The sequence below is a fragment of the Sciurus vulgaris genome (genome assembly GCF_902686455.1).
Source record: "Sciurus vulgaris genome assembly, chromosome: 17".
NCBI lineage: Eukaryota > Metazoa > Chordata > Mammalia > Rodentia > Sciuridae > Sciurus > Sciurus vulgaris.
Window position 1 is genome coordinate 37,077,871 of NC_136478.1, and position 27,665 is coordinate 37,105,535.

A 27,665-nucleotide genomic window follows, 5' to 3' on the forward strand; every position below is an offset into this window, starting at 1 on the left:
CTCGGGTGGGGAATATTTCTTCATATTTCTCAAGATGTGTTGCTAGGTCAAAGTCTAATTGGCTTTTAATAGTGACCTATTTTCTTTTCCCAATAATAACAGTATTCCAATGTTAGGCCATTTACACCACTAGATTGCATGTTCTTTTGAGAGCAGGCACCCGTAGTTTTCACATTTGCCTGATCTAATTGGCCCTCAAAATATTTAAATTGCCGGCGCGGGAGCGCACGCCTGTATTTCCAGCCTCTGGGTAGGCTGAGGCAGGAGGATCTCGAGTTCAAAGCCAGCCTCAGCAAAGGCAAGGCACTAAGCAACTCAGTGAGACCCTGTCTCTAAATAAAATGCAAAATAGGGCGGGGGATATGGCTCAGTAGTCAAGTGACACTGAGTTCAATCCCTGGTACCAAGATAAAAAAATTTTTAAAATAAATTTTATATTATGTAGTGCCAAGCCCAGGACTTGGCAGATAGCACACTTAATAATTCCTTACCGATTCGCTTTGCTAACTTAAGTGTTTTAAATACCTAAGCCTCTTACACCCCAATCTTCTGCCAGGGAGTGGGCGTGCCCAGCACCACGGCCCGCCCTGCCCCGGCATTTGTTGGTCCAGCTCGACGCCCGTTACCCCGAGCCACGCCCCACTCAGTCGGGCCGGGAAGTGTTGGCCATTGCCAAGCCAGGCTGCCCAGGCGGTCTCCTGGTGAGACTCGGGGCGAGCTCCAGGGCGGGCGGGGTGCGTGGCACAGGCTGAGCCACGGTGGGACGGTGAGCCGCAGTCCCGAGGAGCGGGCGCCGAGGACCCGCGGCCCGCCGCCGGCCAACGCCGCGCCCCGCCCCTCGGCACGCAGGCCCGGCGCGAGCTCGCGCACGTGCGCGCGCGCCGCCGGAGCCTCGGTCGGACCAGCGCGAGTGGGAACCCCGCGGGCGGAGGCCGGGCTGCTGAGGTACTGGGGGAGGAGCCCGAGCCGCCGCTGCCGAAGGAGAGGAGCATGTCTGCAACTCGAGCCAAGAAAGTGAAGATGGCCACCAAATCATGCCCCGAGTGTGACCAACAGGTGGGCGCTGGGGGCCGGGCGCGCGAGCGGGCGGGCTGGTGCGCGCAGGCGGCGGCCGTTGCTTGGCGGCCGTTGGCTGGGCAGAGGCCGCCTCGCCGGGGTCGGAGCGGTCGGGCGGGTGGGCGGCCCCGAGGCTCGGTGGCTGTGGCAGGAGCCCGGGACCGGTCGGGCGGAGCCGCGGGTTGCCGGGGAAACGCCCGGGGCCGGTGACCGGCGGGTTTGCGCCAGGCGGTGGCCAGACGGGTGGACCCCGGGTGGTCTGACCCGGCTGCGCGGGACGGGGCGTGGGTTTGTGGTGGGCGGGCGGGGAGCCTGTTGGGACCCCACCGAGTCGCCTCGTCTGCCGCGGGTGACAGCGGTGGGACCTTGGGGACGGCGGCCCCAGTGGACGAGCCCGGCCCCTTCTTGCTCCCTTGGGCCGGCGAGAATGCCCAGTGTGCTGCCCGACTCTGAGTCCAGGCCCCTGGCTCCGAAAGCTGTGTCCTGCCACACAGGGTTGCTTTGTTCCCGTTTCGGTTGTGTGCGGTGATCTCCCAAAATTGCCACCTCCGCGTCCTGGGCGGACGCTTTAACACGACAAAAGGGGCAGCGATGTAATATTAAGTTTTTGGGAATTGGGAATTTTTTCCTCCTAGATTTGTTTACTATATTTTTAATGTTGTGTAATCTCTGGTTCTTTATTTACACTGTTTTTAATGGAACATGATTGAACAACGTCCACGTTGAAGCCTTTCCCTCCTGGAAGCTTCTCTACCCATCGCGATATTCACTTATAAATTTGACATGTTCGTTTTTCAGATCTTTTTATGTGGTTTCATTAATTTGAAATGGTTCTTGTCTGAACCAATTTCATGTTGCCTTGATTGTAATTTTTAAAAAAACCTCATTTAAACATACTTCATTCTTTACTAGAATGACAAACGTTCTTCTAAACCTTTCCATCTAATGAGTTAAAACTTCATCAATTAAAACCATTCGTAAGACCCACATTTCATGCCAACATGCAGATATGGGTGTGTTTTTCCTTTTCCAGAGTAAATTTTTTCAAAATGACTACCTCTTTCTCCTCCCCCTTAAAAAAAAAAAAATCAACAGTAATGTGAAATGGCTGGAGACATTTTTAAAAGCTGATTTTAAATGCATTCTTTTAGGAACAGTCTTGTAGGTTGACCAAATATTGTAACAGAAAACACATTAAATGTTTTAGTATCATTTATGGGTAGTGATAAAAATATGATGAGAGAAAGGTTATTCAAGAATACATTTTGTTGAGCTCTACCAGTATGGGGCATCAAAACAGTTTGGTCATGTTTTCTAAAATAGTTACTTTCACTTACCATTGAACTAAATTTGTTAAATTTTAACAAAATTGGACATGGTGATTTAAGTGTGTTTATTCCAATTAATTGTTAAAAGTATGAGGTTTACATGATATCCATTTATGCATTCCAGTTTCTGTAGGGCACAAGTCTTTGCAAATCCTGTCCTTGTTTTACTTGGCAAAAAGTTATCTTTTGGGAAAAATAACCTGTTTTTAATGTTCTGTAAAGAAAGAGCAAAAGATAATAAACTTGCAGGAGTCCCTGAAACTGTTCAGCAAAACATGAAGTGTTTTATTTGGAAAGATCACATTAATTTCTTTATACATGTATATTTTCTTGTATAAAATTTGCTATATCTTGGTTTGTTGTGGCTGCCATAACAAAACATTGTGATGCGGTGGCTTAATCCACAAAAAATTTTATTTTTTCAAAGGTCTGAAACCTGGAATTCCAAGATCAGTGTTCTGGTGAAAGCTTTCTTGGCCTATAGATGATTTTTTTTTTTTTTTTTAAATTCAGCTTTTATTTTGAGAGTCTACTAAATTGTTGAGACTGCCCTTAAATTTGTGATCCTCTTACCTCAGCCTCCGTATAAACTGGGATTACAGGCATGTGCCACTGCATCTGGCTTGGCTGGCAGTCTTCTGAGTGACAAGAACAGGGCAAACTCTCTATTATAAGGTCACTAACCCTGATATGAAGATACTATCTCCTGACCTCATCTAAACCTTACTATTTCTTTTAAGGCTTTTTCTCCAAAACCCATCTCATTGGAAGGTAGGGTTTTAGTGTATGAATTTTTGAGTGAATAGTGGGATGGACACAATTTGGTCATAGCAAGCAAGCTGTTGCATAATATGTTGGTGTTTGGTTTGTTTTATTCTTTATTCTAATCACTTAAGAGTATAACATACATGATGACAAACTCAAATTTTCAGTGATTTTTTTGTTGTTAATGTTGGTGTTGGGGATTGACCAGGGGTGCTTTACCAGTGAACCATACCCCCAGCCCTGTTTATTTTCAACTTTGAGATAGGTGTCACTAAATGTTGAGGCTGCCCTCAAACTTAACAGCCCTCTACCTCAATCTCCTGAGTTCCTGGGATTACACACATGTGAAAAATAAGCATGTCTTTTTAAATAAGCAGAAGGCTAAATTTAAATTACTTCTACTAAAAGAAAAATCACTTTGAAGAATCACCAAGCTGGGCGTGGTGGTGCATGCCTGTAATTCCAGCAACTCAGGAGGCTAAGGTAGGAGGATTGCAACTTGAGACCAGCCTCAACAACTTAGTGAGACTCTGTCTCAAAATTTAAAAAAATTTAAAAGACTGGGAATGTAGCTCAGTGGTAAGGTGCCCCTGGGTTTAATCCCCAGCAATGCCTCCCCAATTTAAAGTATAAGCTTCTTTTAGTTATAAACTGGAAAAAATTATATTCAAGAAAGCTATTGTCTAAACAACATTAGAATATTGCTGTTACTTTTATTATTTTAAGTTACCTGATGAACATTAAATTTGAATTTAGTTTATAAACATAAATGTAAAATCTTTAAAGTTTGAGATTTCCCGGTTTGACTAGTTTTGCATATCCTGTGTTCAAGTTCACAGAGAAGCAAACAGGAAAGAGCTAGATTTTCAGCTGCTTTATAATATCTCTTTCATTGACCTCTTAAAAATATAGTCCTAAAACATCTAAACCACATTGCTTTCAATTTCAGTGGGGTTTCACATCCACTGACCACTCAAAATTTCTAAGCCATTTTGTGTGTATTATTCTTCAAGATTCTTGCCAGTTTTTTGGTATCTTTTGTGTGTGTTTCTGCCTTCAACTTTTTCCCATTTATAGAGACTTTCAAATGTGGCTGCTCTGAGTAACTTTGGTTCTTTTAGCAGTAAAGAATACAGTTTAGCTGTGAGTGGTGGTGCACATCTGTAATCCTGACTACTTGGGAAGCTGATACAGGAGGACTGTGAAGTTATAGTTCAGCCTGGACAATTGAACCAGACCATGTCTCAAAATGAAAAATACAGAAAGGGCTGGGGTTGTAGCTTAGTGGTATAGTGTCCCTGAGTTCAATCCCCAGTACTGCAAGAAAAAATAATTGTAGTAGTCTACTCTTATTTGTGGAAAGATTTATTCCAAGATAACCTAGCAGATGTCTGAAACCTCAGGTAGTCGGAAACTCTGAATGCACTGTTTTTTCCTATACATACAAACATACCTCTGATAAAATTTAATTTATAAATTAGGCATAGTAAGAGATCAATAATAATAAACTACAATCATAACAATGTATTGTAAAAATTATGTGAATGTGGTTTATCTGAATTTCAGTATAACTTACTGTACTGTTCTATGTGATTGTACTGTGTTCACCCTTCTTTTTTGACTTTGCATAATTGAAACCCCAGAAAGTGAAACTGGATAAGGTGGAACTACTGTAAATAAATGCTGTGTAATATGGTTATTTTAGAAATTTTAAAATATCAGTAAAACAATGTAGGACCAGGATCTTTTTTTTTTTCCCCAACACTTAAAAAATTGTTTAACTTAAAAAAAAAAAAAAAAAGTAAATGTACTTTTGAAGGAATGAATTGATAAATAATAAATCATCAGTAAACAATACTTTGATCTTTTTTATTTTAAAATTCTGAAAGTATAACATTAGCTCTTTTATTACTATTATCTTCAGTATTATCAACTAAGGGAAATTTTGGATATTTGTATAAGATCCAAATTATGTTTTAATCTAATGAGATTAATATTGCTCAAGTTGTCTAACCTGTTTCATAGTTGTTTTTTTAATAGAATCTGGGGTGTGGTGATGAATGGTGGTTTTTTCTTTTTCTTTTTTTTCTCCAGGGCAGGCGTTGTGAGGGACTTTCCATTTTTAAATAGGACTTTAGAATAAATTAGCCCAGACACATAAATTTTTCTTGATCAGAACTCATTCAGGGATGAAAATCAATTGAGTTAGTCTGTATGCATCTGGATCCCAAAGCCACATGTATATTTCTCATCTAACTACAGTATTTTCTTAATTCTGCATATAGGTTGATGTTATTTTCTTGTGTATGACAGAGACCTAAATTTACTGGGTTCTAGTAGCTGGAAGAAAATGCTTGCTCATTAGCAAAGGAGCCGTTGAATAGGGATATCATGCTTCTGTGTTTTTTGGATAGCATTAAATAGTTTACATTATTGTGGAGACCCTTGTTTAAGTATCAAGGAAATAAGTCAGTGCTGCCTTATTATTATTATTATTATATTATTATTCAGGGAAACCACACTTAATGTGAATTTTAAAAGTGATACATTTTGGCAGATTTTACACTATTAAAAACGTAACATTACATTTTTCATCATGGTTTGAAGGACTTTCATCATATTCTTAATAAAAGCAAGCTGTTAGACACATCTTTTTATAGGATTCATTTATGTCTCTTAAATGCAAATTAGGGATCCTTTGGTATTTTTATGCAAATAGAAATAACTCTCCTGCCCGAATTTCAATTCAGCTTAATTAGATGGAATATATTCTAGAATCTGAGGCATTTTGTACATATATGGATAAAAAGCTTTACAATTATAACTTAAGCAGAACAACTGGCAAATAGAATTTATCTTACCCAGAGAATTGCAGTTTTCTGGCTGTAATTACTCAGAGAGTACCTTTTTGTTAACATTTAGTTTCTGACTTTTGGTGAAATTGTGATTCCAAGGATTTTTAACTTAAATATTAGTGAAATGCTTAAGTGGGAAAACTAAAAAAATTTAAATGATTTTTAGTAACATATACCTATTAAAATATTTACAGGCATGAAATAGAGAAAAGAATCATAAGTATTTTGCAGATTTGGCAACAAAAAACCCTCTGAAGTGTTTTGTGTAAGATCGTTCCTGGAGTTGAGACTGTAAGATCTTCTCAACTCCTACATTCTCTTTTGTTTATTCTATACTCCCCCCACCACTAAACTGGTTATAAAATGTTAAGAGTCCTCTCTCTTATTAGAACACTGAGTTATTTTTGGTTCTTCCCACTGTGGTCAATTTGGTTCTAAGTCTTGTTTTTCCTGTTTTTGAAGCATCTGGTAAATCTGCCTTTTCTCCGTTTTCATTTTCACCATTCCAGTTGAGCCCTGGCAATCTTTTACTTTATTTTTAATATATTTTGTTTGTTTTCATTAGTTACACATGGCAGTAGAATGCATTTTGATACATTTATACATAAATGGAGAATAACTTCTCATTAGTCTGGTTGTACATGATGTAGAGTTAAACAAGTTATGTAATCATATATGCACACAGGGTAATGTCCAGTTCATTCTACTATCATTCCTGTCCCCATGTCCCTCCCCTCCCTTCACTCCCCTCTGTCTAGTCCAAAATGCCTCTGTTCTCCCCGCTCTCTTATTGTGAATTAGCATCCTCATATCAGAGAAAACATTCTTCCTTTGGTTCTTGGGGATTGGTTTATTTTGCTTAGCATAATATTCTCCATTTCTATCCATTTGCTGGTAAATGCCATAATTTCATTCTTCTTTAAGGCTGAGTAAATACTCCATTGTGCATATATACACCACAGTTTATCCATTCATCTGTTGAGGGAGCCCTCATAATCTGATGCTGGAATTACAATTTGTTCTGTACCATAAACTGCTATCAAATTAACATTTTAGGAAATGCTACTTTTCCCCCTGTGTATCTCCCCTGCTTCTGACCCTCGAAAGGTTTTTTCTTGATCACTCATATCTGCACATATTTATCATGCATTTACTGTTATGGTATTAGTGTAGTATGGTCTTCATGGTATGATAAGCACTAGGAGAATGTGAATATACGATCTCAAATAATTTGTTGTAAGGAGGCAGGGTTTAAATAAATCAGATTTCCACTTATTCATTTGTGGACACAGTATACACTGAAAATCTAATAGAAAAAGTAATATATTTTTCTTTTTTTCCTACAGGTTCCTGTTGCATGTAAATCATGTCCCTGTGGTTACATATTTATTAGCAGAAAACTTTTAAGTGCAAAACACTCAGAGAAATCACCATCTTCTACAGGTAATAGAGTTTAATATTAAAATATTAACTATTAGAGGGATGTAACTCAGTGATAAAGTGCCTTAGTATATTGAGGCTTTGGTTTGATCTGTTGTTAGAAATTAGCTTGTGGTTGGTTCATTTTATTTTTAAATGGTAACTCCCTTGTAATGCTGATAAGGTTTGTAAATTTTTAAATTTATTTTAAACTTTATTAATTTTTTTAAAGTTAAGCAGTTATCGATATTAAGTAATTGGACATATCTTAGTTCCCTCTGAAATTCCTCCTTCCTGCTTCCCCATCCCAAGTAACTACTGCTGCTTTCTGTCACTGTTCATCTAAATGGAAGCATATACTGTGTACAATACTCTTTTCTTAACCTGGTTACTTTCACTGAGCATAATTATTTAAGATTCAACCCAAGTTTTATGTATTAGTAAGGTTTAATTCCTTTTTATTGCTTAGTAGTAACATTTGTGTAGACATGTCACCATTTGTTTATCCATTCATCTGTTTGGTTTTTTTCCTCACGCAGTGCCTGTAAAATTTTCAACATCTCTTTAAAGTGGTTTTTTTGGTTGTTATTGCTATTTTTTTTTTTTTTTAATTTAGTGACTGGAAAAATACAGCTTGGTTTTGTGTAAATATAATTTTTCTTATTTATTCACAATTCTCTGACACAATTAAATTAAATTAAATTTTAAGGACAAAAATGCCCCATGTGGTTATATCCCAGTCAGTAAGATAAGAAGACTGGGAAAAGAGTTCAGAGGGATAGGCAGGCAGAAGCCATATTGTGTAGAGTTTTGTAAACTGGAGTAATACATTGACTTTTGTTTGTAAAAGGTGAGGAGAAACTGGATTTAATTTAGTATTAAATTTCTTAAAAGTAAGATTTACCTTGGATAATTCATAGTATATATGAAAAATTTATTTATTTATTTTTTATTTATGTGCAGTATTGGGAATTGAACCCAGGTCCTTAAGCATGGCTAGGCAAGCACTGATCTAAGTCCCCAGTCCTAAAAAGTATAATTTCTTTTTTTTTTTTTGCCATGCTGGGGATTGAACCCAGGGCCTTGTGCTTGCAAGGCAAGCACTCTACCGACTGAGATATATCCCCGACCCTAAAAAGTATAATTAAAAAAAAAAAAAAAAATTTAACAATAATGTGTATAATGTATAATGACTTAATCTGGATTAATAACATTTCTGTCTCTTCTAGCATTTATCATTTCTCTATTTTGGGAACTTTTGGACTACTAATTATTTTGAAATATATCATAAATTGTTGTAGACTGTAGTTTCCCTACTGTGTTATAGATTACTAGAATTAATTCCTCCTATGTAATTGTATTTTGACACCCTTTATCCAGCCTTCTGTCTGTTCTCTTCCTGCTTTTACCCTTCCTAGTCTTTCATGACTAGTGTTTTATCCTATTTTGTGAGATTGACTTTTTAGCTTTCACATGAGTGAAAATATGCAGTATTGTCTTTTATGTGTCTGACTTATTTCACTTAACCTGTTGCCCTCTAATTGTATCCATGTTGTTACAAATGACTTTTTTGGAGGGAGAGGGTACCGGGGATTGAACTCAGGGACATTTGTCTACTGAGCCACATCCCCAGCCCTATTTTGAATTTCATTTAGAGACAGGGTCTCACTGAGTTGCTTGTGCCTTGCTTTTGCTGAGGCTGGCTTGGAACTCTCAATCCACCTGCCTCATCCTCCCCAACAGGTGTGTGCCACCATATCTGGCCATGACTTTCTTTTTATTCCATTGTATATATATACCATATTTGCTCTACCCTTTGTACACTGATGAACACTTAAGTTTATTTCCAAGATATGGATATTCACTGTTGTGAATAGTGCTGCGGTAAATATGGGAGTGCATGTATCTCTTTGATACATTGATTTTATTTCCTATAGATGTATACCCAGGAGTAGGGTTGCTGGATCATATATGGCAGTTCCAGTTTTAGTTTCTTAAAGAATCTCAGTAGTGTTTTCCATAGTGGCTGTACTAATTTACATTTTCACCAACAGGGTTTAAGAGTTCTCCTTTCTCTACACCCATACCAGCATTTGTTAATTTTTTTGTTTTGTTTTGTTTTGATATTAGCCTTTCTAGCATGGGTGAAATGATCTCACTGGTTTCGATTTTCTTTTAGTTGATGATTAGTGATATTGAGCATTTCATATACTTATTGGCCATTTGTATAGCTTCTTTTGAGAAACACCTATTTAGACCCCCACCCCCCCCTTTTTGTTTGGTACCAGGAATTGAACCCAGGGCACTGAGTCACATTCCAGCTCCTTTTTTTTGTTTTTTATTTTGAAACAGGGTGTCACTAAGTTTCTTAGGGCCTCAATAAATAGTTGAGCTGGCCTTGAACTTGTGATCTTCCTGCCTTAGCCTCCTGAGCTGCTGAGATTACAGGTGTGTGCCATCAGGTGGTTTTCTAGCTGTTGAACTGAGTTTCTTAAATATTTTGGATATCAATCCCTTGTTGGATAAATAATTTGGAAGTATTTTATTGCATTCTTCAGGTTTTCTCTTTATTCTTTTTTTTTTTTTTTTTTCCCCTGTACTGAAGCATCTTAGTTTGATATAATTCCATTTGTCCATTTTTATTTTTGTTAACCTATGTTTCTGGGATCTTATCCACCTCCCCCAAGCCCCCTCAAAAAAAATCTTTGCCTCTGTCAATATCTTAAAATGTTTCCCCTCTTATCTAGTAGTTTCTTAGTTTCAGGTCTTAAACTTAGGTCTTTGATTCATTTTGAGTCAGTTTTTGTATATGGTGAAAGTTAGGGATCTAGTTTCATTCTTCTGCGCACGCGCCCACACACACACACACACACACACACACATTTCCCAGCACAATTTATTGAAGAGACTATCCTTCCTACCATGTACCTGGCAACCTTTGTTGAAAATCAGGTGACTGTGTATGTGGATTAATTTCTGGGTTTTATGTTGTTTCATTGGTCTCTTAGTTTTGTGCCGCAGTACAGGTGCTGTTTTGGTTACTGTAGCTTTGTAGTGTGTTTTGAAGTTAGGTATGGTAATGCCTCCCTTCAGCTTTGTTCCTTTTGCTCATGATTGCCTTGGCTTTGAGGGTGTTTTTGTGGTTCCATATGAATTTTATGATATTTTCCTCTCTTTTTATAAAGAATGTCATTGGCATTTTAACGGGGATTGCATTGAATTTGTAGATCACTTTTGATCATCGTGATATTTGAAAACTATTAATTTTTCTAATATGTGAACACAAGGGGTATCTTTTCATTCTTTGTGTCTTCAATTTCTTTCATCAATATTTTGTAATTTTAGAGCTCTTTCTTTTCCTTGGTTAAATTTATTTCTAGGGTTTTTTTGTTGTTTCATTTTGCTTTTTGGTAGCTATTATGAATGGGGTTGTTTTTCTAATTTCTTTTTCATCAAGTATGCTATAGGTACATAAAATGCTACTATTTTTTGTTTGTTGATTTTGTATCCTGCAATTTTACTGAATTTGTTACCAGTTTTAAAAGTTTTATGGTGGAGTGTAAGTTTTTCTCCATATAAAATCTTGTCACCTCCTAACAGGGATAATTTGACTTCCTCCTTTCTGATGTAGATGCCCTTTATTTCTTTCTCATGACTAATTGCTCTTGCTAAGAATAGTGTTTTTGGATGTCCTTGTTTTGTTCCAGACCTTAGAGGAAACATTTTTAGTTTTCTACCATTCTGTATGATGTTTGCCATGGTAGCCTAATTTTTGTTCCCTTTTGAAAGAATCTTGATTGAGAATGGTGTAATATTAAGGTCTCTGCAGTTTATCAAGTGCTTAATGAATGTTGTAAATTGGATCTAGAACACTTCAGTTATAAGGAAAATCAATTTATAGAAGAAAGAAAAATCCCTAATGTATATCTGGAAGATAATCAACTTCACCAATAATCAGAAATTAAATACCTCTTTTCAACCACAGTCTGACAAAAATGTAAAGAATTTTAAGTGTCTTTATGAACATGGCAAGTCTGAGTGCTTTCATTATTAGTGGGGGCATAAGTTGGCAAACCGGAGAGCAGTCTTTTTTGTGGGGGGGAGAGGTACTGGGGATTGAACCCTACAGTAGTGCTACATTCCCAGACTCTCTCATTTTTTATTTTGAGACAGGTCTCACTGAGTTGCTTAGGGTCCCTGGCTAAGGTGCTGAGGCTGTCCTTGAACTTGGAATCTTCCTGCTTCAGCTTCTCAGTTGCTGGGATTACACAAATGCACCATAATTCTGTTTGGAGAGCAGTCTTAAAGTAGTAAAATTTTAAATGCTCATAACCTAGAATCTGAGGGTTTTTTTTTTTAATGAATAGGTCTATAACTTAGCATAATTTTGATATACTAAAAGAAGCATGTATTAGGATTTTTAAGGCAAAACATAATAGCAAAAATTATTAATAAACCAGATGTCATCAGTAGGAGAATGGTTAAATAAAGTAGGATATATTTTTCAGGGAACAGTATGTGCTACTTAGAAAGAATGATATAAATTTTATGTGCTGACAAGGAAAAACCTCTAAGCACTGTCAATTTAAGAAAAAAGTTCCAAACACTACTGGTAGTGTGAGCTCATTTGATTTTAAAACCCCACTAAAAATTTTCTTTTTAGTATTGGCTATAAAACCCAGAGATTCACACATGCTAGGCAAGTACTCTACCAGTGAGCTATACCTCCAGCCCCACAAAATGATTTCTGTATGTAATATTAGTCAGTAAAATTGAATCATTATTAACACTTAAATTTTAATTACTCATTCTAAAAATAAAATTAAAGCTATAAAAGATACTTTAAATTTCAGTGGTTGAAACATCTCCACCTAACTATAATACACATTTTTTATGGTGTTCAGGAGGAAAAGAATCTGATAGGTCATATAGGTTTATTTATGAATTGTTCAGAACTCCTGTTTTTGAAATATACCAATTATCTCTATACCTTCATAACACATAAATAAAGGGGAGGTAGGAAAAAAAAAACTACAGAGCTTAATCTAACCAAAAAAATGGTAAATCATCTATTGTAGAAACTAAGACTTTTTAAATGTTCAAAATTAATTTTGGTGAAAGGGAGAAGTGAGTGTTACAAATAAAATTGTGTTAAGAAGTGCACAGTGTTTTCAGCTTAGTGGAGCATGCCCTGTAATCCCAGTGACTGAGCTCTGAGGCAGGAGGATCACAAGTTTGAGGCCCTCCTCAGCCATTTAGTGAGGTCCTAAGCAACTAGTGAGACCCTGTCTCAAAATAAAAAACAAGGGCTGGGGAGATAGCTCAGCTGGTAGAGTGTTTGATCTTCAGTACCGCAAAAAAAAAAATAAATAAATAAAATAAAAATAAAAATAAAAACCAAAAAAGGGCTGGGGGATGCAGCTCTGTGGTAAAGTGCCTACCACCAAAAAAAAAAAAAAAAAAAAGCAGTGTTCTGTAAAAATACCTAGAACCTCAGGCAATTAATTATTCTTTGATGCCTTTCCAAGCGAGTTAAATATCTGACAGTTCACTTCTTTTTTTTTTTTTTCTTTTTTTTGGTATGAAATTGAGGTAAATTTTTGAAATTAACTTTCTCTTTCACTTAGAATTCACTGAATTTCTAAATTGAACGGTTGAGAGTTTAAAAAGTAACCTTGAACCTGGTGCAGTGGTGCACATCTGTAATCCCAGCAGTTAAGGAGGCTGAGACAGGAGGATCATAAATTCAAAGCCAGCCTCAGCAAAAGCGAGGCACTATCTTCTGACTTGTAATTAAAACTGATGAGTTTTAGAGCTGTGAGCTTAGGATTTCATTCCACCATACTCCCAAGATAATTCTACTTTTTCTCATATATGTGTGTTTGTTTTTCTTACCCTATATAGTTTTATTTCTGGTATAAATTTCTCAATAATTTTTTTATATATGGGAAAAAGCTTTTAGAAAAGGCATGTGATGGTATACTTTCTATCTTCCATTGTGAATATTTAAAAAATTTTTTTTTAGTTGTAGATGGACACAATACCGTTAATTATTTATTTTTAAGTGATTGGTGCTGAGGATTGAATCCAGTGCCTCACACATGCCAGGCAAGAGCTCTACCACTGAGCCACAGCCCCAGCCCCATTGTGAATATTTTGCATTTACTTTGATGTTATTCTTGTTCTTCCTTGGTACTCAGTGAGTACTCTCTGGGGTTGGGCCTGTAGCTTAGTGGTAGAATGCCTGCTTGCTTAGCATGTGAAAAGGTCTCAGGTTCCATTCACAGCAATACACACACATTCCAAAAAAAAAAAAAAAAAAAAGGGGAAGAAAGTGGGTTCTTTTCACTTGAAGGCTAAAATCTTCCTATTAAGGCATATTTAATTCTTTATTTCTTTTTCATTGTCATGGCATGCTTATTGGATGATACACCAGTATTATAGGCCATAGAAATTGACAACTGGGTTGGACATATAGTTTATTTTTCCTGTTCAGTGACCGATGAAGCCAAGCTGTACAGGATAATCAAGTATATAGGTTATTTTCTTATGTCCTGAGAAGTGTGGCTTTCATATCTTTGTTATAAGTTAACTGTTGCACCTCCAGGCATCCCATAAACTTTGATGCAGGAAGAGGAGAGAGGGCAGAAGGACTCAGGGGCATACTAGCTGTGCTTACACCTTTGAAAAAAAAAAATTCTTTCTGGAAACCTAACCCAGTTCCACTTACAGAACTAGATTTCTTGGCTACCTTATCTGTAGGAGTGTCTTGATAATGTATAATAGATAATAAGCAATTTGTTACATGTTTTAGATTTTTTTTGTATTTTTCCTTCTTTCTTTTTATTTCTCTTTCTGTATGAGGTCATTAGGCTCTTTTAAGAAGCTAATAAACCAAAACAAATATTAAAATCAAGATACTGAGGTTGTCATATAAATTGTTAGTTCCTTGTCGTACCTCCTCTTCTATAACATTAATGAAGGGAACATTTTACTGGAAAGAAAATTGTATTTTATGTATCACTGGCTATGGACTTTTATAACTAGTTTATTACATAAGTACTTCCTACTTCCATTTTCCAGTTGGCATGATCATTTTGTCCATAATTTACTTCTGCATTTACAAACATAATTTTCATGATTTATATAAGCACATCTACCAGTGAAGATTTAGCACTGAGATGTGATTTAATATCCATAATCTAATGCTTTGCAGATAGTGTAGGAGAAAAGGATTTTTAATCACTTTTCATTTGAAAGACCTTATGTAAAAATCTATAATTTAGAAATTCTAAGTCTCCAAAGGAGATTTTCAAGTGTGCCTATAGAAATAGCGCAGTGAGATTTTTAAAAACCATCCTTCCTGTTTGCATCCTTTTGTAACTGCTATACCATATTTTGTTCTAGCTGTTTTACCTTGCCTACAAAGAGAGGCCTGGATAAGGTGGATGTTTTGCCTTGACTTTGTTGATGTCCTGAACTTTCTGTAGTTCTTTACTTTTCTTTAGTCTGTTCATTATAAATTTAGCTTGCCATTTCTGTTTAATATCTTTAATTCTCTTTGCTACATTATTAGTTTTGTTCCGTAGTTCTTGCTGGTATTTGACAGGTTAATGTCTGTTTTTGAAATTCAAATAAGTTATTCAGTTCCTTACAACTAAAGCTTTCTGGAATGCTTTAGTCTACTTGACTTTGTGAGAATTATGCTTCTTTTTAAAAGTTTTTATCACATTTGGATTTATAAAATCTGAATACCTTGCGATCCTTGAGGATGAGCATTATGTTGTGGCTGGTGTAGGTAGACCCTAAAGAGAAATAACCCTTCTCCATGGGCATTTTGAACGTGTGTTCAGGTTCACTGAACTGGGAAAGCTGCATTTTTCTTATGATAAGTATTGTTGAATATCTTTTAGTCTGCTTGTTGGCCATTGTTTATCTCTTTGGAGAAATGATTATTCAAGTCCTCTACCCATTCTTAAATCACTTATTATTATTTTTGTTATTATTGAGTTGTAGGAATTTTATATATATTCTTGATAATAATTCCTTATCTGTTTTTTAAAAAAATTTTTTAGATGTTGCTAGACCTTTATTTTATTTATTTATTTATGTGGGGTGCTGAGATTTAAACCCAGTGCCTCACACATACTAGGCAAGGGCTCTACCACTGAACTACAACCCCAGCCCTAATCCCTTATCTGTTAGTAGTGATTTGCAAATATTTTTTCCTGTTCCATTTGTTGGCTTTTCATTGTCAATAGTGTCTGTTGATGCACAAAAACTTTTAGGTTTTTTTTTTTTTTTTTTTTCTCCGAGAGGGGATGGGGTACCAGGGATTGAACCCAGGGGCGCTTAACCACTGAGCCACTTCCCCGGTTTTTTTTATTTTTTGTCTTGAGACAGGTGATCCTCCTGCCTCAGTCTCCTGAGCTTTTGGGATTACGGGCTTACACCACTGCCAGTTTTTGTTTTGTTTGTTTATTGGTGCTGGGGATTGAGCCCAGGGACTTGTGCATGCTAGGTAAGTGCTCAGTCACTGAACCACATACTCAGCCCCATACCTTTTTAATTTTGATGAAGTCCTTTTTGTCTTTTTTCCTTTAGTTGCTTATGTTTTTGACATCATGTCCAAGAAATTATTGCCAAAATTCAATGTCATGAAACTCTTCCATTATATTTTTTTCTAAGGATTGTATACTTTTATGTTTAGGTCTTTGACTTATTTTGAGTTTTGTATATGGTGTAAGGCAAGGGTCCAGCTTCATTCTTTTGCATGTGGATTTTCAGTTTTTCTCTCATAACCGATTGAAAATATTGTCCTTTCCTCATTGAAGGATTCTTGAACTTTTACTAAGTGTCATTTGATCATAAATGTGTTTGTGAGCTCTCTTTGTTTTCCTTTGGTCTGTCTGTATGTTTGTTTTTTTGTTAGTACTAAACTATTTTGATTACTCTAGCTTGCAGTAAGTTTTCAAAAGAAGAGAGTGTGCGATATCTACACTTATACATTTTCAAGGTTAATTTCATACGAATTTTAGGATAGATTTTTCTGTTTATGCAATAGAATCTTACTCTTAACGATGTAATCTCTTTTCATATCTTTCCGAAGGTATACAATAGAATGTTTTAAAATTTTATTGTTTCCTCGATCCTTCTCTCATGCTTTTAATTTTCCTCAAGTTATTGGTAATTCTTGATCGCTTGTTTACCTAATATTTATATATGAAGGATGTTTTTTCATTATGGATAATTGCATGAAAATTCAACACTTTTAAAGATCTGTTTTAATAAGAGTTTTTAAGTGTATAATTGGGAGGAGTTTAGCAGCAGGTTTTTGAGGTACATTAGGTGAGCACGCAGGGTACTTGCTTACTAAAATAAGCAAGGCTTCTTTCTGGGACAGAATATGATCTCATACAGTATTTCATTTCTATGAGGGGTTGCCTTTTTTCTGTTTTCTTGCACATTTCCTGAATTTTACTTCCTTATGTTATTTGCTCTCTCTATATAGACTCAATTATTGTGCAGTAGTCCTATAGTTTTTCTGATGATCATGCATGGCCTGTTTTCCCTTTCCGTACTTTTTATTGTGTTCTGGGAATATCTTTAAGACTCTCTCTCTCCCTTCTATAGGAGCCATCACTTATTCCTATTTTGGATTCTATTTCTATTTCTATTCTGTCTTTTTTTCTTTTTTGTAGTTGTAGATGGACAAAATGCCTTTACTTTATTTTTATGTAGTGCTAAAGATCAAAACCAGTGCCTCATGTGTGCTAGTCAAGTGTTTTTCAGCACCAGCCCTCTATTCTGGTTTTTTAATCAGAACCATTGACTTTCCACTTTGCTGAAATTATGTGATTTTTGCATCATTAATAGCACCTTTTCCTTGTTTCCAGCAGTAGTTTTATTTTCCTTTTCTCCTTTTCTCATGTTTACCTTCATTTCAGTGGGATTTTGAGATAGTGGTTAGGAAAATGCATGTACTCAGTTTGATTTTATTTATTCAGTAATACTTAATATATGCAGTTCATGTCTAGAGTCTGTGAAAAAGAGAGGAGTCCCACCTTTCATAAAGTTTCTGTTTTGATGGGGGAGACATATTAAGCATATAAGTAAATAAATTACAGATTGCAGTAGGAGATGATAGAAAGTTAAGATGATTGGGAGACTCAGAGGGAATGACAAATTGATGGCAGAGCTGGAGATGTAGCTCAGTGGTAGAATGCTTGCTTAGTGTGTGTAAGGCCCTGTATTCAATCCCCAGCACCACGGAAAACAAATGAACCCCCCCCCCCAAAAAAAAAAAAAAAAAACAAACCATTTAGGAACATATAGATGAACATCTGAAGGGAGAAAGCCAGTCTCATGGAGAGCTCTCTGGGGAGAATTCTAGGCAGGAGGATTAGCAAATACATAGACTCAGGCATAAAGAGGACTTTGTTTTATTAAAAGAAAGGCATGTCTGGAGAGTAGTGAATGATGTTGTGTAGTGTGTGATAGAATTGGAGAGAAAGATGAATGTTGAATCTTATGGGAATTTGTGGTTAGGAATCTTGACTTAATTCTAAATATGGTGGAAACTAATGAAAGCCTTTTCATTATTATGATGAAGGGGAGATATAGAATTTATGTTTTTTTAAGGAAAATGTTGGCTTCTATGTAGAGTATAGGTTTGATTAGGATGTTGCACATAGAGGTAGTGAGAAATGAAGATTACACATACGCACACACACATATATATTTAAAATCTTTATTTTATTTATTTATTTATTTTTATGTGGTGCTGAGGATCAGACCCAGTGCCTCAATATGTGCTAGGCGAGTGCCCTACCACTGAGCCACAATCCCAGTCCTTATGGATATATTTTGCAAGGAGTATGAATGAATCTTTGTGGTGGTGTAAGAAGTAAGATGAATCAGAAATGACAGGTTACTGGCTTGTGCAACTAGTTGGTGCTTTTTACTAATATGATGCAGGTTGGAGGAGAAGCAAATTGGGGACAGGAATCAAATTATTTTTTGATACATTTAAAATACTTTCGAGATATTCAATTGAAGTTGTCAGGCAGTTTAGGGAAGAAATTAGAGCAGAAGATGTAAACTTTGACGTATCATAGCAATAGAGTTTAACTATGGGTCTGTAGAGGTTCAAATAAAATGATAAAGGAAATAAAAGCTTAGAACAGGTCCTGGGACTTTAACATTAGATCGAGAAAGCACCTAGGGGAAGGGAACACAGCAAAAGTAATAAAGAGGAATGACTGGGAAGACTAGAGAGCCTGAAAATCCAGTGAAGAAATAATTTCAAGGAGTGGAGTGGTCATCTTTGTTGAATTTTTGAAAGATGGTGTAAAATGATAAAAAGTGAAGTTTCTCCTAGATTTGATAATAGAGGTTTTTGTTGTTCTTGATGATCATTGTCATTGAATTGAGAAGTGTTTACTAGCATGGATTGAAGAGTTAATGGGAGGTGAGAATTTGGTTGTGAAGAAATATGCAGAGATGGGTAGGTAGCTAAAGAAACAAACCTGAATTCATTGTTAAACCTTAAGAGACATACTGTGTAAAGTATTACTTATCACTTTCTTTTAACGTCTTCCCCTTTTTTTTGAGAAATTCTAAGCATACAAAAAAATAGACAGTAACCAACCCTGCCTTATCCATACCTACAACCCATTCTCTTGATTATTGTTTTGAAGCAAACCTCATATAATTTCAGTTATATTTCATAGGTTTCTAAAAAAATAACACCTTTAAAAACTACCATAATACCACTATAACAAAAAATTAACAATCATTTTTTTAATATCAGGTATTCAGCTTGTGTCAGATTTTCACTTTACCCATTAATGATTGTAGAATTTAAAAAAAATAAAGATTCCAAGTAAGTTCCACAAATTGCATATGGGTGATGTCTTTTTTAGCTCTCTTTTGATCTATTATTATCTTTCTTTTTCCCCTCAGAAGTTTTATGTTAAAAAGCTGCTTCATCTGTCCCTTTCTATGTGCTGCTTTTATCCTCACGGTATAGGTTCTTTGGGCTTTTTACATTTTAAGTTGAATCTAAGGGTTGATAAGACTGGATGTTTTTCCTGTTTTGTAAATAATTACTTAGTAGGTAGTGATGTGTATTCTTGTTAGTAGGCACTTAAAGTCTGCTTATTTCTCTTTGAGTGATGTTAGCAGTTGTTAATGTTTAATGCTTAGATCTTTTAGTTCATTGCAGATTGAAAAATGGTGAGACTAATTCTGTCATTCCTTATTCTTTCCTTTTATTTAAATTTTCAAAATAATGAATTGGTTCTTACAGTATCTTCCTATAGTGGCCAAGTAGTTTTTACTTTTAATGTCATGTGCTCAGGGCTTTAAGTATATTTGGTATGTTTAAGTCTGTTTTTATTGATGCTCATATTGTCCTATCATAGTCAATGGAAGCCTTTTCAAATTAGGCCCTGAGTCTAAACAACCCTGATTAATAACTTTCTTTCCATATAGAATAATTAAATGTTATTTTATCATCCATTATGTGTTGAATCTCTGACCTAGAATTTATTAATTTCTAAGGGTATAGTACTAAGAGATAATAATTATTATTTTATTTTTAACAATAGCCTTTTAAACTTATTGTATAGTCTTTCAAATTGTTTTCCTTTAGTTCTTGGGATAGGAATTTTTCCTTTTTTTTTTTTTGGCCCTTCTTACCATTGTGATCTTAGGCATTTGTGGAATTCTCTTTTTTGCTTTTGAATTCAGGTATGTATTAAAGGAAGTTTTGTTCATTTTATTTTTTGTTTTTTAAAATCAGTTTTTATCCAGCATTTTGATTTGTTTGGAGTGGGTTAGGTGGCTTCTGGAATTAATTAAATCACTATATTTAGTAAAGTTCCTCTATTGCTATTCCATTTATGGAGCAACAGTCTCTTATTTCAGTAATTGCCTCTTTGTGGCTTAAGTGGAAACTACTCACTTTTATGTTTTAAAAAGATTTTCTGTGAGTGCTTCCATTTGATTTTTATTGTGACCTTATTTTTATTATGTTATACATAAGTTAGTTTTGCTTCTGCATATTTGACATATTTCAGTCTGTCATTGAGGTAGGTGGAAAGGGAATGGAGTTCTTTTTTTTCCTGTCACCATTTTTAGTTTGGAAACAGGAGGGAAAGGCAGAAAGGTTGCTGTGGAATTGTTCAAACTTCTAGGGGCTGAAATTGAAGCTGTCAAATGAAACTTGTTTTCTTTTTTCAAAATTTCTCCTTCCTCTCATGTGTTATGTGGATCTGAATTCTATTGATCTGCTCTTTTTCCTGTGTGGGTTAGGGGGACATATATTGCTATCATTTTATAAAATATGCCAGGAAGCATATTCTAGTGCTATTTAGAAAGAAAAGGGACACTAAAGAGGTCTCGTGCAAACAGGTCTTACTAAGCCCTAAAATATATCACTTTTATTCACCCATACAGAAAACAAGCATGAGGCCAAGAGGAGGCGAACAGAGAGAGTTAGGAGAGAGAAGATAAATTCTACAGTAAATAAAGATTTAGAAAACAGAAAGAGGTCTCGAAGTAACAGCCATTCAGATCATATCAGACGAGGAAGAGGAAGACCTAAAAGTGCATCTGCCAAAAAACATGAGGAAGAAAGAGGTATGAATAAATTGAAGCAGTTTTTTTTCCCCAGTATTAAATTGGTCAGACATCTTAGATAGTAGTGAAGAAAGTGGAGGCTTGAGCTTCTGAACTTCAAATCACATCTATATTTTAGTTTGAAAATATTTCTTCAATGGTAGATGCTTAGTTAAAAAACTCACACAAATTCTTATTGGAAAGGCTTAGATTAGGTAAAATCCACTTTGTTATAAACTGGTGGTAATAGAATTCAGAGATAATTTTTTTGTTTTTGTTTTTGTTTTGGGGATTGAATCCAGGGGCACTCAACCACTGAGCTACATACACCCCTAGCCCTTTAAAAATTTTTTTTGAGAAAAGGCCTAAGTTGCCCAAGCTGTAACTTGTGATCCTCCTGCCTCAGCCTCCCAAGTTGCTGGAAATACAGTTGTGTGCCACTGTGCCCAACCAGAGATAATAATCTGTATATAACATCCTTGAGAAGCATATTGAAATCATTGCACTTTTTTTTTTTTAAAGACAAGTCAGAGCGCTGCTATGACTTATTTCAAACTGTTATTTTGTGAATTTTAAACATTTACTATTTGAAGTGGTTTTGGTATTAATTTTGAAATTGTTTATTGGAAGATTAATGTGCTCCCTGCACTGTGGCAGCTTTTGTTAAAATTAGATGCATTCTTTTTGATCCAAAATGTATTTCTGTTTCTCCTTACAGGTTCTCCTTTCTTTTCATAAGTAGCATGTCTACAAATAACTTGAACTAAAAACTTGAGCTTCTTTTTTCTTTAATGTATATGTCATTTAAAAAACTTTTTACCATCGAAAATTTCACATATTCAAGAATAGGGAGACTAGTATAATGAATACCTCCTATATACATAGGTCTTTTTTAAATTGAGACTTTCAAAGCCAATAATTAATGAAAAAAGGGATAATAACTCTTTATAATTCTTTAAAAACCTCTGTCAAAATGATTTCATCTTTAGTGAAATGCATTTATAGTTTCTTAACATTATTTGTGAATTATGCTTCGCTTTTTCAGATTCTCAATGTTAAATACACAAGTGCTTTCTGCATAAATATATATTGCTGTTATTTGAAACACTGAAGATATTCTACCTGTTTACCATTTCTCTATGCTTTGTATATTTTTATTTGAATGAAGTTAGTACTGTTGGGGAAAATAACTTCATTGGTGTAGCTGTCCCTAATTTGTATCAAAGTTAAAGGTGTCTTAAGATTGTGTGACTAAAGGAATGAGGTTTATATCATAATTGACTATATTCCATGAAGACTGTACTTGGGTGCTCTTTCATTCCTTGGATAATTTTACTGTTTTTTTCCTCTTTTTCCATTATGTTTTTCCAGAGAGTTTAAGTTATTTGCCCAATTTGAATGTGCTTATTTAATAGTGGGATCATCTGAAAATCTGTGTCAAAGGCTATTATAGAAAGGAAACTGGGTAAAGAAAAGTCAACAGAGAAGAAAAAACGGAAATACTGCTTGGTCTGGAAAACACCATAACTTTTCAGTTGATGTAAAGGGAGTGTAACCGAAAGAATAGAGAAGGAAGGCTTCTGGTGGTAAGAAGAGAAAACAAAACATAATGACAGTCTTTTAGTTAGGGAAATAAAGCCTGAATAGTTTTGCTAAGACTTTATATATACAGGCCTGAACTTTTATTTCATGATAACTTGAAAAAAGAAGCATTTATTTGGCTGTAAATACTTTCCAGGTGGTTTTAGTGTATTATAGAAAACTTTTAAGGAAACTAATTCAAGAGTAATATATGCTTTTTAAATTTATTTACTTTTTGATACACATTGCAGGAAAATGCTCAAAGGAATTTGCACAGCATAATCTGGAATTTTTTAATGTAGACTGGAGTTCAGCAAACTTTTTCTGTAAAGAGGTAGATAGTGAATATCACAACTACTTTGCTTTGTCATTATAGCTGGAAATTAGCTATAAAAACAGATGGGTGAGATATGGCACCCAGACTGTAGTTTTCCGCTTGTTAATGTAGACCATTATTCTCTAAATATATGGATAGAAACTATAAACTTTTGAAATGTCTGTATATTTTGGAATAGACTCTTTGGTAATGCTTTTTAGGGCTAAATAGCTAGTTTAATTCTGTTTTTGTTGAGTCCCTGCTTTTAAAAGACAATTGCAATTTTTGAAGCAAGCTTTAACTCTTATTTTAAATGTATGAAACTCTTACAATGTGTCTAAAAAACCAGAACTTTAAAAATATCCTTTTCTATTTTGAAAAAGAATAGGAAGAAGGAAAAAGGAAAGTACCCTTACTTCCTCTGCCCCCTACCAAGTTTATCTTTGAAAAGTGGAAGTTAAAACAAAGTCTCTAGTCTAGGGAGCACCAGACATAGTTGAAGGAGGGATACTATATTAAGCTTAAGAACATTAGGTAAAAATTGGACTGGTTAACTATTGAGAGTTCCAGATAAAAGAGATTGGAAATAATCTTCTCTAGGGAACCTGAAGAGCCCAAGAGAAAAGGCCTAAAATAAAAATACTGTCATTCATTATTTCACAAAGATACTGCCTAATTAGATCCCCCCTGGTTTGATAACCACAGTCAAGTTCCACATATATATATCCATACTTCTAATCACCTTTTTTGCTCATACTTTTAAATATGAACACATTACCAGGAATAGCCCAGTTATCAGGAAGAAAGTATCTAGTATGTGAAAAGCTAAGACTAAATCAAAAGGTATGAAAAGATAACTTGGAGAAAACAAGTTTTTGCAGAGAGAAGAAAAAAATCAAAACTGTCCTTAATATCTTTAGCAAAAGAAGATATCATGAAACTAGATCAAACAATATTTGAAAGGCATTTGCAGAAGTCAAAAAGGCACCTGTAAAAGGAACTTCAAAATATAAACTTCAAAATATTCAAAAGCATGCAAAGTATATATGATTCACAGAAATGAAAAACCTTAATAGAAAGTTTGAAGATAAAATTGAAGAAAAGTTCCAGAATGGATAGTAATAGGAAAAGAGGTTTAAAAAAAAAAAAAAAAAAAAAGGATGGAAAAGATAATAAATTTAGAGGACCAGTCTGAGATCTAACATCTATAATCACATTGTCAAAAAGAAAAAAAAAACAAAAACGCAGAAGATGGAGAAGAAGGAAGTCTCTGATGAAATAATTCAAGAAATGTTCCCAAACCTGAAGGAGTTTGAGTTTCTATATTGAGAACCTGTGAAATTCCCAGTCTAATGGATGGTTAAAAATAGAAATCATACCAAAGTGTTTCTTCATATTGTATATTTCTGGTTAAAGAGAAAAATCATTTAGGTTTTCAGAAAGAGAAGGAAAAATCAAAATTACATTGGAATACAATGAAATATTGCCTTGCAAGGAACAAATTACTGCTATATTAACACCATTGATGAATTTTAAAACATTGAGTGAAATAAGCTAGACACAAGAGAATGTATTACGTGATGCTGTTTATATAAAGTTTAAGAAGGGAATCTATGGAAATCAGTGCAGTGGTTACTGGTGAGGGTAGGAAGGGACTGAGTAGAAAGGAGTATGAGGAATTTTCTGGTGTAAAGGAAATTTTCTGTATTTTCATTGTGTGAGTTGAGTGTATGCATTTGTCAGAACTCATTTAGTTGTTCACTTAAAGGATTTCTGTGTTTCACTGTATGTAAATTTAGTGATAATTTAAAAATAACTTAAAAAGTTTTCATTTTTTTCCAACAGTGGCACCAGTAGTCAGGAGACAATTTATTGCCTTAACAATTCTAAGGGGAAATCTACAAATCTTTATCCAGTCAACTGTGAATTAATGTGAAGATAGACTAATGATACTTTCTGATATTCAGGGTCTCAAAATTTTCCTACCCAATGTGCTACAGCATGTTACATGCTGCCAAAATGAAGTCAACCTAAACCAGGAGTGGGGATCCAGAATAAAAAAGGATCCAATGCAAGAGAGATAAGAATCTTTTAGCATGTTGTTGAAGAAGGATTACAAGATGATAGTTGTGCAGTAGGCCTAGAGAGCAACCATTTCAGGTCAGAAGACTTGGAGAGATTTCTTCAAGAAGATAAAATTATTAAAATACCTAATGTGTATAAACAACCTGAAAGGTGATATATACAAACTAGGAGAGAGTTTGAGTTAAATTAGAAATGAAAATTGAGAAAGTAAAAAGAGTCAATTCAGGGAAAACAGTGTGCAGGAAGAGTGAAATCATTACCATAGTCAATATAAACATTGAACACCGGTGTTACTGAAATTGCAATTTATAATGAGAAGATGAGTGCATAAAAGCAGAGAGTTTGAGGTGGGAGCAGGTGGTGCAAAACAAAAAAAATCCTAATTTTCCATGGTAGAAAGTGAATATGTGATGCCTAAACCAAGAATTGAATTAGCATCTTCTAAAAATGTTACTTAGATTTATTTTTGTAAAAACAAAAAGAAGCAACTGAGGCTCAGGAGACTGAGGCAGGAGGATAAAAGCCATCCTCAGCATATTAGCAAGATCCTAAGCAACTCAGCAAGACCCTGTCTTGAAATAAAATAGTAAAAAAACATGGACTGAGGATGTGACTCAGTGGTTAAGTGCCCCTGGGTTCAATCCCCAGTACCAGAAAAAAAAAAAAAAAAAAAAAAAAGGAGTAGTTGCATTTGGAGACTGTTTTTTGTAAAAAGTTTTGTAAAAATTATTTGACTAACTTATTTGCATATTTAATTTTGATTGAAATGTCAAAAAATAATGACAGAATAAAATAGTAGAAGCTGAACAGGGCACTTGGAAAAAATATCCACCAAGATGTTTATCGTAGTTTCAACTGGCTCATAATTTAATAGGGAATTTTTATTCTCCTTTTTTTCTTTAACTTTATTTTTCAAATTTTCAACAATAAAATTGAAAAACTAAAATTTGTGTGTGTGTGTGTGTGTGTGTGTGTGTGTGTGTGTGTGTGTGTGTGTGTGGTATTAGGGATTGAACCCAGGAATGCTCTGCCCCTGAGCTACATTCCCAACCCTTTTTATTTTGTTTTGAGATAGGGTCTCACTAAATAGTTGAAGTTGACCTTGAATTTGGCAATCTTCCTGTCTCAACATCCTGAGTCACTGGGATTACAGGTGTGATCCACCTGTGCCCACCTTATTTTTGAAATTTTCTACTGTGAACTTGGATTTCATCTGAATTGAGGAGGGGAAAGGTGGAAATATATGTTGTTCTTGTTTCCTGTGGCAGGGCTATAAGGTGACAGTGTTAATATATTAAGTTACTGATGTTCAGAAAGGAACATCTAGGGTTAGAAGTTTTGGTTGAACTCATAGTAGTTAGGAAAAAGAAACAGATGAGATTCTTACAGAAGCAATGTAGCTATTGGACTATGTAAGTATAGAAATATAGTCTCCATTTCAATACCTTCTTTGTGTAATTTCAAAAAAATTCAGTAGCATAATATATATTGTACCATTATGCATAATATTTATTGTCATTTGAAGAAATACTTGAAAGCTTTATTTTTTTTTTAAATTGCTGCATTTATATTAAGCTTTCCCTTTTTCTTTTAACAGAGAAACAGGAAAAGGAAATTGACATCTATGCTAACCTCTCTGATGAAAAGGCTTTCGTGTTTTCAGTCGCCTTGGCAGAAATAAATAGAAAGATTATCAATCAAAGACTTATTCTCTGATACTTATCTGCACAATCTGTTGAAACTTTCTTCAGGATTACATCAGCAAATTCTCAAACAGTTGTGGACTCTCAGGAGCATTCTGACTGCATCAATAAGGGCCATTGATTCCCCCCCCCCCCCCCCCTTTCTATCATTTAGCCTGTGCCACACTTTGGGAACAAAGCTGTAGGCTTGGACTATTTTGGGATTTCCTTGTTTACCAAGGAGAATTGTCAGTGTTTTGTGTTGGCATATAAGTAAGTGTATTTACAAAGCAAAATGAAACAAAAGTGCTGGATGGATGTTAAAAGAATAAAAAGGGGTAGGACTAACTGCTGAAGTATGAAAACTAGGGAAATAAAATGCTTGATAGTTTTCAGGTATGCCACCAGAGATGCAATATTTTGAATACTGTCAGAAAGAGTGACTTTTAAATATATATATTTCAGATTTTCAGCACTAACGGACTGCATATATACAGTTCATTTACTTTTAATAAATTGGCAATTGATATTTTATTGAATGGGAAATTAAGAATATAAACTAAATTTTGTCTTAAATTGATTTTTTTTCTTGACCATTATTTTCATGACTTAAGGTATGAGTTATATTTTAGGAGATACTTTCCAGACAGTTTGGAAGTTTGGGTGCTAATATAAAGAAAAACATTTAAGGATATATCATACTTCAGATATAAAAACCTCTTTTTCTTGAATGTAATTTATTTATTGGTTTAAAAAAACTTTTCTGCTCTCAAGATGGTGCCTGTTAACCTAAACATAAAATATATTTATTACATGCAAAATATTTCTTAGATAGCCACTTTTAAGCAGTAATGTTTTATCTGAGTGGATGTTCATTCATACATCCTGATGATTATTTAAATTGTTACTTAACCTCCTTCTGGACGAAAAAAATAAACCTTAATATTGAAACTAA

The 27,665-nt window shown here is 35.1% G+C and overlaps 1 protein-coding gene across 2 annotated transcripts; it reads left to right on the forward strand.

Annotated features, from left to right (window-relative positions):
• The first annotated feature begins 523 nt into the window (after positions 1–523).
• Positions 524–27,665, forward strand: LOC306647992 (UPF0547 protein C16orf87). Of its 2 annotated transcripts, XM_079117665.1 has the most exons (4): positions 633–1,056; positions 7,351–7,447; positions 20,885–21,067; positions 26,626–27,665. In XM_079117665.1, exons 1-4 carry the CDS (start codon positions 991–993, stop codon positions 26,742–26,744), a joined length of 465 nt encoding a protein of 154 aa, XP_078973791.1. In that variant the 5' UTR covers positions 633–990; the 3' UTR covers positions 26,745–27,665. The 2 variants fall into 2 exon arrangements, with proteins under 2 accessions (XP_078973792.1, XP_078973791.1); XM_079117666.1 differs by lacking the exon at positions 20,885–21,067 and having other exon boundaries at positions 524–1,056.

Excerpts from the sequence above, each read along its gene's own strand:
- LOC306647992 (XM_079117665.1), top strand. The coding sequence starts at position 991 with ATGTCTGCAACTCGAGCCAAGAAAGTGAAGATGGCCACCAAATCATGC. Across the intron at positions 1,057-7,350 it reads GCCCCGAGTGTGACCAACAG|GTTCCTGTTGCATGTAAATC; the intron begins GTGGGCGCTGGG and ends TTTTTCCTACAG. Across the intron at positions 21,068-26,625 it reads AAAACATGAGGAAGAAAGAG|AGAAACAGGAAAAGGAAATT; the intron begins GTATGAATAAAT and ends TTCTTTTAACAG.